Raw genomic sequence first — 12,280 nt, forward strand, 5'->3', positions numbered from 1 at the left:
TTTTCAAATTCTAGCGCACTCGAGCTGGTTTCTCCAAAATTACATACCCCACCTTTAAGCTACTTTTAACAAAATGCATCTCCAAAAATATAACTATTGGACTAATTCTTTAGGTCACAAATGTGTCAAACTATTTAAATATTTTACAAAAACATACTCATACACTGTATTTAAGTACAATGTTGAGGGACCTGTACTTTACTTGAGTATTTCCTTGTTATGCTACGTTTTACTTCCAACCAACCACAATTCAGAGGTAAATAGTGTACTTTTACTCCACTGCATTTACGTAGTGCCTTAGGAAAAGTAATGAATAATTGTTTTTTAGTAGTAGCTACATCGTACATTTACTCGGCTACTGTACAATACCATTCTGAGGGAAGCTACTTGTGTACTTTCCCTGCCTATTTTCAGTTTATTTCCTTCACTACATTTGAATATTACTGGCCTCCTTTTTCCTCCCTGCGGCTGAAGGTGCGGGTTCAGTTCAGTGGAAATGTAGAGCGTTATTATGATGCAGTGGAGGTGTGGCAGCAGAATCAACAGTGACGCAGTGCAGGGGGAAGGGCTTTAAAGCCTCGCTGCTCCTCGCCTCTTCCTCCACAGACTCAGCTCTGTCAGCCCGGGTTGTGTGTTACGTGACCGGCCGCGGCATCTCTTCTCCCGTCAGAATGGCAGCGATCAGGACCCTCAGGAAACTGTGCCAACACTCCCAGCACCAACTCTGTAAACTGCACACGTCCGCCCCGAGGTGAGTGCGACCCTCAATCTCTTTTTATTTGAGAGCATAATGTTCGGCGCGTTTTTTTTTTTTCAAACATGAGGCGAAATATTCAATATACATATAGATATGTTTATTACGTTTATTTCTTTAATAACCGGTCGTCTACAGTGCTGCGTGTGCGTGGATATCACATTGTGTGTTTTTGTGTGGTGGATTTGATGGATTTTGTCGGACTAAATGTCCCTACTCACATTTTTGCTGCACCCCTGGCGGTATGCCGGTAACATTGCAGCCGCCGACTGGCTGATGAAATCGGTCTCAGTGCTTGCACCCAGAGGTTTGGGGACCCAGGATCCAGCTGGAGACCAAGGTGTTGCTCTTAACACAGTCAATGGTCTGAACCAGATAGAAAAGTTATGCATATCCGTTTTGCGGACATGTGATTTATATAAAAATAATGTGGTATTATGAGAAGGCGAACTCTTAAAGCAACTTTGCAGCATATCGTGCGAGTACTTATTGGAAACGTGCCGACTTCAGCATGACTAATGTAAATCTATTGATCTAATGTCGCACACACGCCTTAAAAACTCGTTTGGCCTCTGCACATGATCTGCAGCTCCAGAGGCACATGATAGATAATCTAGTCAGTGCATTTAACATGTTATTTAAGAGTTGTATTACTCAACCCAGAGCACTATTGATCATTCAGGGTAAAATAAATCACATTATAATGCATAACAAAATTCATTAAATGTATTACAATTATCTTTAAAAATAACTAATATACAAAAGAAATAGGTCAATAAGTGACACTTAGAAATTAATATGATACTTGACCTTATAAGTCACTATTAAAGGTGGGGTAGGTAAGTTTGAGAAACCGGCTCGAGATACACTTTTTGTTATATTCCATGGAATGCTAACATCCCGATAGCAATGAATATCTTAAGTGCTTTGACAACAAAACAATTAAAAAATGTAATCTGTGGAAGCCGTCGCGCTGTAAAAAGCACGACCAATCATTTTAGCTGGCCTGGCTAAAATAACTGGATGGCCTACCTGTATGGAGCTCATTTCCTGCCATAACTCCACAAACAAACTAAACAGGTTTTACAAATGCCTCATGATTCACTAACAAACACAATGTGGTTTGCAAATACAAAACACCATCTACAAACTAATGCATTTAGTTTTGCAAAGAAAAAACGTATCTATCAAATAAACACATACCATTATTCTAATAAATCATGTTTCATAGACAAATTCAGCATAGGTTTTACAAGTACACACATTTTTTTTACAACTACAACACTTATTTTTACAAGTACAAAACTTGTTTTTACAACTACAACACTTTTTTTTACAAGTATAAAACTTGTTTTTACAACTACAAAACTTTTTCTTCTCACGGCGGAATATTACTGCCAAAAGTCACGTGACTCACTCACGTGACTTTTGGCAGGACCCTCAGGAAACTGTGCCAACACTCCCAGCACCAACTCTGTAAACTGCACACGTCCGCCCCGAGGTGAGTGCGACCCTCAATCTCTTTTTATTTGAGAGCATAATGTTCGGCGCGTTTTTCTTTTTTTCAAACATGAGGCGAAATATTCAATATACATGTAGATATGTTTATTACGTTTATTTCTTTAATAACCGGTCGTCTACAGTGCTGCGTGTGCGTGGATATCACATTGTGTGTTTTTGTGTGGTGGATTTGATGGATTTGATGGATTTTGTCGGACTAAATGTCCCTACTCACATTTTTGCTGCACCCCTGGCGGTATGCCGGTAACATTGCAGCCGCCGACTGGCTGATGAAATCGGTCTCAGTGCTTGCACCCAGAGGTTTGGGGACCCAGGATCCAGCTGGAGACCAAGGTGTTGCTCTTAACACAGTCAATGGTCTGAACCAGATAGAAAAGTTATGCATATCCGTTTTGCGGACATGTGATTTATATAAAAATAATGTGGTATTATGAGAAGGCGAACTCTTAAAGCAACTTTGCAGCATATCGTGCGAGTACTTATTGGAAACGTGCCGACTTCAGCATGACTAATGTAAATCTATTGATCTAATGTCGCACACACGCCTTAAAAACTCGTTTGGCCTCTGCACATGATCTGCAGCTCCAGAGGCACATGATAGATAATCTAGTCAGTGCATTTAACATGTTATGCATTATTACCATGTATCTCAACAAAGTTACTTAAAGTACATTTTAAGCATTTAAAACACATGATTAGACATGAACTCTAAAAGCTTTTCCTTTTTAAAAATACTCGCAGAAAGAAGTTAAATGTTCAGATAGATAAAATACAAAAATGCATCAACAGCAATAGAAGAAAAACATACAAAAGGACAACTCTCCTCTGTGGTGGGTCTCAATTAACATGGGCTATTTAGCACTACTATGTGGCAATACATTTGAAAATAGACATTTTCCCCTCAGTAGTCTTGCTTTTTGTTTAACTTCGTATGAGGTTAAAGAGTCGTTTGCTGCTCTGTATTCTCAACACATTTCCTTGAACCTGGTAAACTGGCCCCATAGTCGTAACACCATTTGGCCCAAAGATGTGATACATTTCTGTGAGGTTTAATTAGTTATGGCAGAATAAAAGGGTGGTTGCGTCACTGTTGATGGTTCATTACTCTTCAGTTATTAACTACGGCTCTCTGTTTGTTGTTATATAACACAAAACCACCCTAGTTCCTCTGACATTTCGACAAAGCAACAGTCAACCTGGTTCGTATACTCATACTGACTGCTCAAACTGTAACTCTACAGTGCAAGTGCCTATGAAGCACATACTCTTCTTTCAGGTGCAGACGTGCTGCGTCTAATTTTAGAGGCTTGAATTGATGCTCACCAAGGCTGGATGGTTGAAATTACAGGTTTCTGGTTTCAAATGTCTGTTCATTGCCAAAGAGGTCAAATCCAGTTGATAAGTGACCTTAGATCAGCCCTGGGAAGATTAATAGTATAGGCAAGACTGTGAAAATATTAGCTTAGTTGTCCCCGTTTATGTAGTTCATTTATATGGTTTATGAAATGTGTGGGGCCAGTTTAATAAACAAGTAAGCACTTGCAGTCTGCATTCACACCGGACGCGATGCGATGTTTGGGGGCGGTGCGATTCACTCCGACGGCGAGCATGAAGCGGTTGTTGCGGCCCCCTCCAATCGCGCTGTGGCATTCGCATCAACCGCTTCATGTGCGCCGGAGCGAATTCAGGTCTGTCCGCTTCTCTGCATTGACTTTACATGTAATCGCGCCGCCCCCAAAATATCGCATCGCGTCCGGTGTGAACGCAGCATTACATTGAGAATGACGGATTCCCCATTATTTCTGCGCCTGAATACCAGCAGAATCACAGCTTGTTTGTAAAGTAAGTTAGTGACTGTTTCTCATCTGACTCCAATCTTTCTGTATTCCAACTCTCAGACAGGAGGCGGTAGTCATCTCAGGAAGGAAACTAGCACGGCAGATTAGAGAAGAAGCCCGTGTCGACGTGGACAAAATGGTTTTAGCCGGCCACAGGAGACCCCACCTGAGTGTGGTTCTGGTGGGAGAAAATCCAGCCAGTCACTCCTACGTCCTGAATAAGACACGAGCTGCCGCTGATGTCGGTAAGAATAAAACCCCCATAGCCCTCATACGTATGTGTAAACAGCATTTTTTTTTTTTTTAAGATAAATATAATAACAATAGAACTGTGTTTTTAAGTCGTTTTCTCACTGTAACCTCCCACAGGAATCTCAAGTGAGACAATTCTCAAGCAGTCAGACATCAGCGAGGAGGAGTTATTGGACCTGATCTACAAACTAAACACAGACCATCGTGTGGACGGGCTGCTGGTCCAGCTGCCTCTGCCAGGTACACAGATACTGGAAGAGAAGGATTAAAATGGAGTATAGATTTCTTCATTGGCTGCAGTAAGCAGATAATGTTCAATCATTGTTTTTATTGTTAACGGTAAAACGCCTATATAAGCCTCAATAAGATGCATTTTAAAACTAAACCCATCTGTTTTCTTGAACAAGACCTTTGAGATCTAGCGTCCCTGACTTTAACTTTCCTTTGTTTTCTGACAGATCACATTAATGAACGGGCCATCTGTAATGCAGTTTCCCCAACCAAGGACGTGGACGGCTTTCACGTAGTGAACGTGGGTCGCTTGTGTTTGGATCAGTCCACCATGCTTCCTGCCACTCCCTGGGCAGTCTGGGAAATTATCAAACGCACAGGTAACCACTTGCTAACTTAATAACTCTAATCCTTAGTGTTAAATGCAGCTGAGCAACTTTCTAAACCAACGATCTGAATTCTCCTCTTTTAGGTATTCCTACTATTGGGAAGAATGTTGTTGTTGCTGGACGCTCCAAGAATGTGGGCATGCCGATCGCCATGTTGCTGCACACAGACAGCCGCCACGAGAGGCCCGGGGGTAGGTTACTGTGCATTTAAAGATCGAGGGTTTTAATATGCAGTATAAATACTAAGTTATAAGTTATTTCTGTTGCAGGCGATGCCACAGTCACCATTTCTCACCGACACACTCCAAAGGAGCAACTCAGCCAGCACACTAAAATCGCTGATATCATTGTGGCTGCTGCAGGTTCGTCTCACTGTTTGTTTGTCTGCATCCAAAATAAACTGAAATGATTAGTGCAATACTTCCCACATCAAATTAATTATTCACCCTGTTACCTTGAATTCTTGAAGAAAGACTTTTCCTGACAGTAAAACTATACAAAGACATCTGTTTACAAACTCGGAGTATAACCTAAGTCTGAAGATTTATCCCAATGCTCACTGCTTTCCAAATACAACTGGATCAATGCAAAGTGTTGATTATACTGTATGAGTTGGATGAGAGTTTGTAAACCTAGCTTTTATTATATGTTTGCTGTTGTTAAATAGTTTCCCCATAGAGGCATGAAAGAGAAACACTCCAAGAGTTCAAGGCAACGCAGGGTGATTATTTGACATACTAATGGTCATTTTGTGGGCGAAGTACAACTTTAAAGCTTTTTTTTTTTTTCAAGTATACTGAGTTTTCTCTGTTGTCTAATATTGCTCTGTTTGTTTACCCGATCATCAGGAATTCCAAACCTCATTACCCCGGACATGATCAAAGAGGGAGCGGCAGTGATTGACGTTGGAATCAACAGAGTGCAGGACCCGGTCACTGGGAAGAGCAGACTGGTTGGAGATGTGGATTTCGAAGGTAAAAAGGGAAAGCGAGCATGATCTTATTTCAGCGTGTTGGCCATCTCTGGTGTCTGTAACCTCATACCTACCTCTGTCTATATTCAGGCGTGAGGAAGAAGGCGGGATTCATCACCCCAGTTCCCGGAGGAGTGGGCCCTATGACCGTAGCAATGCTCATGAAGAACACTATCAAGGCAGCTAAGAACGTTCTGCTCTTTCCCCCGGAGAGGATCCGCATGGCGGCTGCGTCCTAATGGGTGAAAGACCATCCCTGCAACAGCAACACATTCCACCCACTCCTAAAATTACCGCCCCTCCGTTATTTTTTTACCTGGAGCAATCCACCAAGCTCCCGTTGCACACGGACTGGAAAGATGATAGCTCTGCTGCTGACATCTTTAACCTCTCCGACTTCAAATCCAGCCATGTTTAGACTGTTACATTCACTCATGCAGCTGCGGGTTCCTTGTAACAGCATTTTAAGTATTTATCATTTGCAATGTATTTCTCTGATGTTATAAGGAATAAGGACAACTATTTTATTTATTACTACATTGACATAATATTGAAAAATGAATGGAGGTAGGTTACAGTGTTTGAGGCCTGTCTGTTGTGCTACTTTAGTGATAAGGGCTAACATCATCAGGAACAAGTGTGTTTTTCAAGCTTTAAAGATTCACAATTGCCTTTGTAAAAACTTTGAAATAAATCTTGCAAATATGTTCTCACATTGATGCTTTTTTATTTAAGATCGTCTCTTCATTTACGCTGTCGAGCAGTGAGCATGACTGTAATCTTACTCTCTTTACAGCATCAGATTCACATTGATGCACTCAAACCAAATATAACCTACTCCTCAGTTACTATCATTAAAGGTTACTGCTTCTTAGTACCAGTATTGAATACGGCTGAGCGGCTGTGGATAGAGTGCTGGACTTTGAATCAGCAAGTTCGAGTCCCACTGCAGTCAGCATGTCGTTGTGTCCCTGGGCAAGACACTTCACCCCAAATTGCTCCTGTGTGGATTGCCCACGGTACTGAATGTATGCAAGTCGCTTTGGATAAAAGCGTCTAACAAATGACTTGTAATGTAATGAATAACTACATTTTCCCGACTTCACCTTACAATTTACCACCACTAGATTGTAACCTTACTTCACACCAGATGTTTTTTCTACATTATTACCCCCTTTTTAATCCATATCCTGATTTATGAACTAACTTGAAACCCCTATTAAAAATAAAGATTTCCCACAATATCACTATTCCTTAAATCCACTGACCCGTTTTTAAATGGCAGTAAAGCAAAGAGTTCTTGGCTGTGAGCGTGACCCAGATATCTGTTGCACATGGATCTCGTTGGGGGAGGGGGGAGACCTTTACCCTTTACACAGAACAGGTCAGATTTCTTGACAGTCGTCCATTGATAAAACCGTGTTGCTATTTTTTAACTTCACGCTTTCCCGTTCAACGTGATCATAAAAAAGCCCTCTTCTCAAATTCCCATTTTCCTCTCGGTGCAGTGGGAGGCACGAGAGGTTACAGGTCACAGTGGGAACTAACAGAGCAACAGGTGGTGTCGGTGGGTTCACTAAGTTCATAGCTTTATCTTTGGACCTCTGCTTGAGATAGGACAGACCTTTCTTTATCTGTTTTTTTTACTTTTTGACCCATTTTGTTGCCGAAATGGAGAAAAGCAGAATTGATATAATACTTTCTCTGTATACTTAACATAGCAGGAACATTGCTGTTATGTTGTTTTTTGGTTTGTTATTTATAAAAGAGAAAAAAACACTTCCAGGCAGGCTAAATTCAAAGTAATTTTTATTTTTTAAGCGCAAAGATGCAAGACTTTGTTGAATTAATCTGCTTTGGTATGTAGAATATGAGTAACATATCCATGTTACATTTGGATTAAAAGTATTATGTATACTTTCTGAGTCATCTCCCCTCATTTTAAAATACTTCTAAGTAGAGGTTAGGTTAGTTACCCATAAATAAGCATATTTAAACCATGTCCATATGCAGTGTTGGAAGAATTACTCCGATCAGTTAAGTAAAAGTACAAATCCCATGATCTTAAAATACTCCACTACGAGTCAAAGTCAGGATTTCATTCTGAACAATGCTTGTTCCAGAATAATATAAAGTACAGAAGTATTCTCATTCAAATGCACTTCAAGTATCCACAGTGATTGTACTTGTTATGCAGAATGGATCCTTTTACAGTATTTTATCATGGTTATTACATTATCCTGTTTTTTTATACATGCAAGAGCATTATTGTAGTGGGTCAATTTGGACCAAATTTAGATACTGTGTAGATTAGTAGTAAAGTGCTAAATTATATAATATCAGCATATATGTGTTACTACTGTATGTTTACAAAGTAACTAGTAACTGCGAGTGATTAAATAAATGTAGTGAAGGAAAAAGTAGGATATTCACCTCTGAAACATAGTGAAGTAGAAGTATAAAGAAGCTAAACATGGAAATACTAAAGTAAATATGTAAAAAATAGTGAATATAGTGTCCATATGCTGGGTTAACCCCCTTGTGCTATCTTCCTATCAACTGTGCAACATAGTATACAGTGTAAATAATCAAACCTGTGTTATACATTTTAAGCAAACCTTATTCTGACTTATTACAAGTTTTACTCTTCTTTTTTTAAATGTATGGTTAAAAGACCTCCTTTAGACAAATTAAAATATCATTTCTGATTCAAGAAAGGCAAAAATATTGACTGATTTTACTAGACTGCAGATGCCATAAACTTGAATAAAACCCAAAACCAGGGTTCGAGTTATAAACTGAGCTCTATGGGGGTCTTTGAAACTAACGCGTGCGCATGCATGCATGCGCACACACACTCAAACTCAATCACACACACACACACACACACACACACACACACACACACACACACACACACACACACACACACACACACACACACACACACACGCATGCCCCCCCTGGTAAGATATTTTTTAAATTTTGGAGTTAAATGCATCAATCTGGTGCATTTTGAGGGGAAAATAAAGAGACTAGATCTATGGAAACACCCATATGAAACAGATGCCACATCATGTAGACAGACAGTCACCCTGTGTGAGGCAAACCCACATTTGCGCAGCGTTGCGTTCACAATAGCTTACATTAAAAAAAAAAAATCGCTAGGCCATCGGGAAACCTCCCGGCCCTCCCGATGGCCAGTCCGGGCCTGCCAGCAGCCCTCTACTTGCTACAAACTTAAATATGAAAACATAGCCGTGGGAACATGTTTCAAATGGGGGGTGCTGTGGGGATGACACCAGGGCCGGTTCTGACCAATTTGCTGCCCTAGGCAAGATTTGTGCTGGTTCATTTATATCTTATTTTACCAGTTAACATTTATTTATTCATCCATATTTTTTAATCTCTCCAGTTTTAAAGGATATTGTTGGTTTACTGTCCTATAGTATACATGTGCCAAGAGCAAGGACTGTCTTAGGTAAGACAGCTTTTATGTGCGCAGCTCCACTTGCTTGGAACAATCTTCTTCCTCTGCATGTTTGTAAAGCTAGGCTAAATGAAATGCTCGTTGATACTATGGGTACTTGTAAATGTCTATAACTATGTAAATGTATCCTGTAAATATAATGTATGATGTCCTTTATTGTTTTATGTTTCATGTGGAACCTATATGCTGCAGGTCTCCCTTGAAAAAGAAATCTATGATCTCAATGGGACCAATCTGGTTAAATAAAGGTTTGAAATGAAATGAAATGACATTGGAATGATTTCAAACCTGTTTTTATTTATTCTAATAATTATAAAGGTGTGCCTTGGAAATATTTGTTTACATAAATTGTGATAAAACCGTTTGAGACACACTGAGATAACTTAGACTAAAGTGAACTATCTAAACACTCAGAGTCCTTTACCTCACTGAGCCTCTCAGGGCAAATGGAAAATGTAACCGGGGTGAAAAGGGTGTTACCTTTACTTAATTATGAATGTGAACAGTTGCATCAACAGCTTTTACAATGTGCTGCTGACTGCTGGAAAGTGGTTTTACTTTAATGTATTTGTTTCGTCCATTGTGCTAATGCAGGTGGGGCCGACCAGTTATACAAGAGGTAGATAATAGCTGTACTTTTTTTGAGCCACATGCCATGATGCACCAACATAATTGTATTATTTAGACTGACATTAAGAAAGAGAGAGAGAGAGAGAGAGGATATCAGACAAAGTGATATCAGACAAAGTGATATGAGTGATAGCGAAACGTTTTAACTTTCATTTAGCAAAAAATAGCATGAAACTTTACATGCAAGTTCCAAAGTAACTTCCTGAAATGTAATTGTCTGCGGTGATTCTACGGAGTCCCCAAAGGCCCAAAATTGTGCACACAAAACATATTTCCGGCTGCCCGGGCATAAGGAAGTAGCTCTACTTATGAAATCTCTGTTAGTTTAAACTCCCACTTCACTACTTTACATTCAAAACAAATAGCTTATAAAATGTGGCACGGCATTATTGATAAAGCTACATATTAGTCTATAAAATAGTTACATCATACTTATCTTAACCAGCAACACCAATAAAATACTGCTTCACATAAATGCATCGCAAATAATCATCAGTTTTTATTCAATGCATATAGAGGCAACTGAACCACACATCAACATGTCATCCATGCATTTCTTCACTTGTTGTTCAAGCTCTCAAACAAACAAGCGGACAGTACATCACATTGGCTCTTTTTGCTGCTACTTTGACAACATGGTTGCAACCGGTTTTGTTTTCGTGCTGTTGATGCCAATTTTCATTTTTTTATATAGTGAGTTGATGATTTCATAAACTAAGAGTGAGGTACATTTTCGCCTCGCAAATTTTCCATCCAAATGAAGCAACATTTCTAAATCATTTTCAGACAAATTTGACTACACATGTTAGTGTTGTTAGATATTATTGTCTTATATTTTTGTACGGCACTTTGAATTGCTTTGTGTTGAAAGGTGCTATATAAATGGCTAGTGATGACTCACAATCTACTAGGATTAATAAATGTCCAAAGTGTCTATTACGTTAGTAGGAAATCCGACGTAGAGCAATTGAGCATTGGAATAGAACATGTTGTTCCATACGGCCCAATGAGAACAAACACGAGGCAGAATCTAAACAGGAAAGTGTAAAAACATGTTGAATCATTAAACATCTGATAGAACAAGAACAAGACACAACTAGTTTTTGTTTTTCTAAAAACAAAACAATGAGGTAGATACTAGCTGTCATTTTTTTTAAGGAGGGGCAGTTTGGGCGTATTGTTGTACATAGCCGTGGGAACATGTTTCAAATGGGGGGTGCTGTGGGGATGACACCAGGGCCGGTTCTGACCCATTTGCTGCCCTAGGCAAGATTTGTGCTGGTTCATTTATATCTTATTTTACCAGTTAACATTTATTTATTCATCCATATTTTTTAATCTCTCCAGTTTTAAAGGATATTGTTGGTTTACTGTCCTATAGTATACATTGGAATGATTTCAAACCTGTTTTTATTTATCCTAATAATTATAAAGGTGTGCCTTGGAAATATTTGTTTACATAAATTGTGATAAAACCGTTTGAGACACACTGAGATAACTTAGACTAAAGTGAACTATCTAAACATTCAGAGTCCTTTACCTCACTGAGCCTCTCAGGGCACATGGAAAATGTAACCGGGGTGAAAAGGGTGTTATCTTTACTTAATTATGAATGTGAACATCAAGGCCGAAAATAAGTTTTTTTTGTATTATATTTGTATTATATTTCCATTTAATCTTGTGGACGTGCAGATTCCCTGTCCTCCATCAGGGGGTGCTGCAGCACCCTCAGCACCCCTACTTATCACGGCCATGTATGAAAAGGTTCAACTACGCACACACTCATCATCTCGGCTCGCGCAGCACGCTCACAGGCATAGATTGTGCAATAAAGTATTGCGCACCTTGGAGGTGCAGCGCAGGCATATTGTTATTCAAGAGATGCGTTGTTCTTTTGGAAAACATGTTTTTCTTTTCAATAATACTCATTACATTGACACATGCATTATTTGTGATTAAAATAATGGTTGTTGGTAATGTATTAGCGACCCCCACAGATGTATGATTTCACTGCGTCCGTGGGAGCTCAGACCCCTCCTTATGGAAGCTCAGCTCCCATTGGCTCCCACATAACTCGAACCCTGCCCAAAACCTAATGAAAGTTATCATAATTGTTTTCTCGTAGTATACAGGCACGCATATCATTTTTCTGGCACTATCATAGAACAAACCTTTAACCCGACATCGAGGACAACCGAGGAC

The 12,280-nt window shown here is 39.6% G+C and overlaps 1 protein-coding gene across 2 annotated transcripts; it reads left to right on the top strand.

The window, feature by feature from the left end:
• Positions 1–469: 469 nt before the first annotated feature.
• On the top strand, positions 470–6,673 carry mthfd2 (methylenetetrahydrofolate dehydrogenase (NADP+ dependent) 2, methenyltetrahydrofolate cyclohydrolase). Of its 2 annotated transcripts, XM_034148770.1 has the most exons (9): positions 517–685; positions 2,190–2,255; positions 4,174–4,358; positions 4,483–4,605; positions 4,824–4,976; positions 5,069–5,176; positions 5,255–5,347; positions 5,834–5,959; positions 6,049–6,673. In XM_034148770.1, the coding sequence occupies exons 1-9, from the start codon at positions 672–674 to the stop codon at positions 6,195–6,197; spliced, it is 1,017 nt and encodes a 338-aa protein (XP_034004661.1). In that variant the 5' UTR covers positions 517–671; the 3' UTR covers positions 6,198–6,673. The 2 variants fall into 2 exon arrangements, with proteins under 2 accessions (XP_034004660.1, XP_034004661.1); XM_034148769.1 differs by lacking the exon at positions 2,190–2,255 and having other exon boundaries at positions 470–751.
• The last annotated feature ends 5,607 nt before the right edge of the window (positions 6,674–12,280 follow it).

The sequence above is a fragment of the Trematomus bernacchii genome, unplaced genomic scaffold (genome assembly GCF_902827165.1).
Source record: "Trematomus bernacchii unplaced genomic scaffold, fTreBer1.1, whole genome shotgun sequence".
Classification (NCBI taxonomy): domain Eukaryota; kingdom Metazoa; phylum Chordata; class Actinopteri; order Perciformes; family Nototheniidae; genus Trematomus; species Trematomus bernacchii.

What these genes read in the sequence shown, in the direction of transcription:
- mthfd2 (XM_034148769.1), top strand. Translation starts at nt 672, where the DNA reads ATGGCAGCGATCAGGACCCTCAGGAAACTGTGCCAACACTCCCAGCAC. An exon ending in GGAAATTATCAAACGCACAG is followed by an intron (nt 4,977 to 5,068) that starts GTAACCACTTGC and finishes CTCCTCTTTTAG; the next exon opens with GTATTCCTACTATTGGGAAG. An exon ending in TATCATTGTGGCTGCTGCAG is followed by an intron (nt 5,348 to 5,833) that starts GTTCGTCTCACT and finishes CCCGATCATCAG; the next exon opens with GAATTCCAAACCTCATTACC.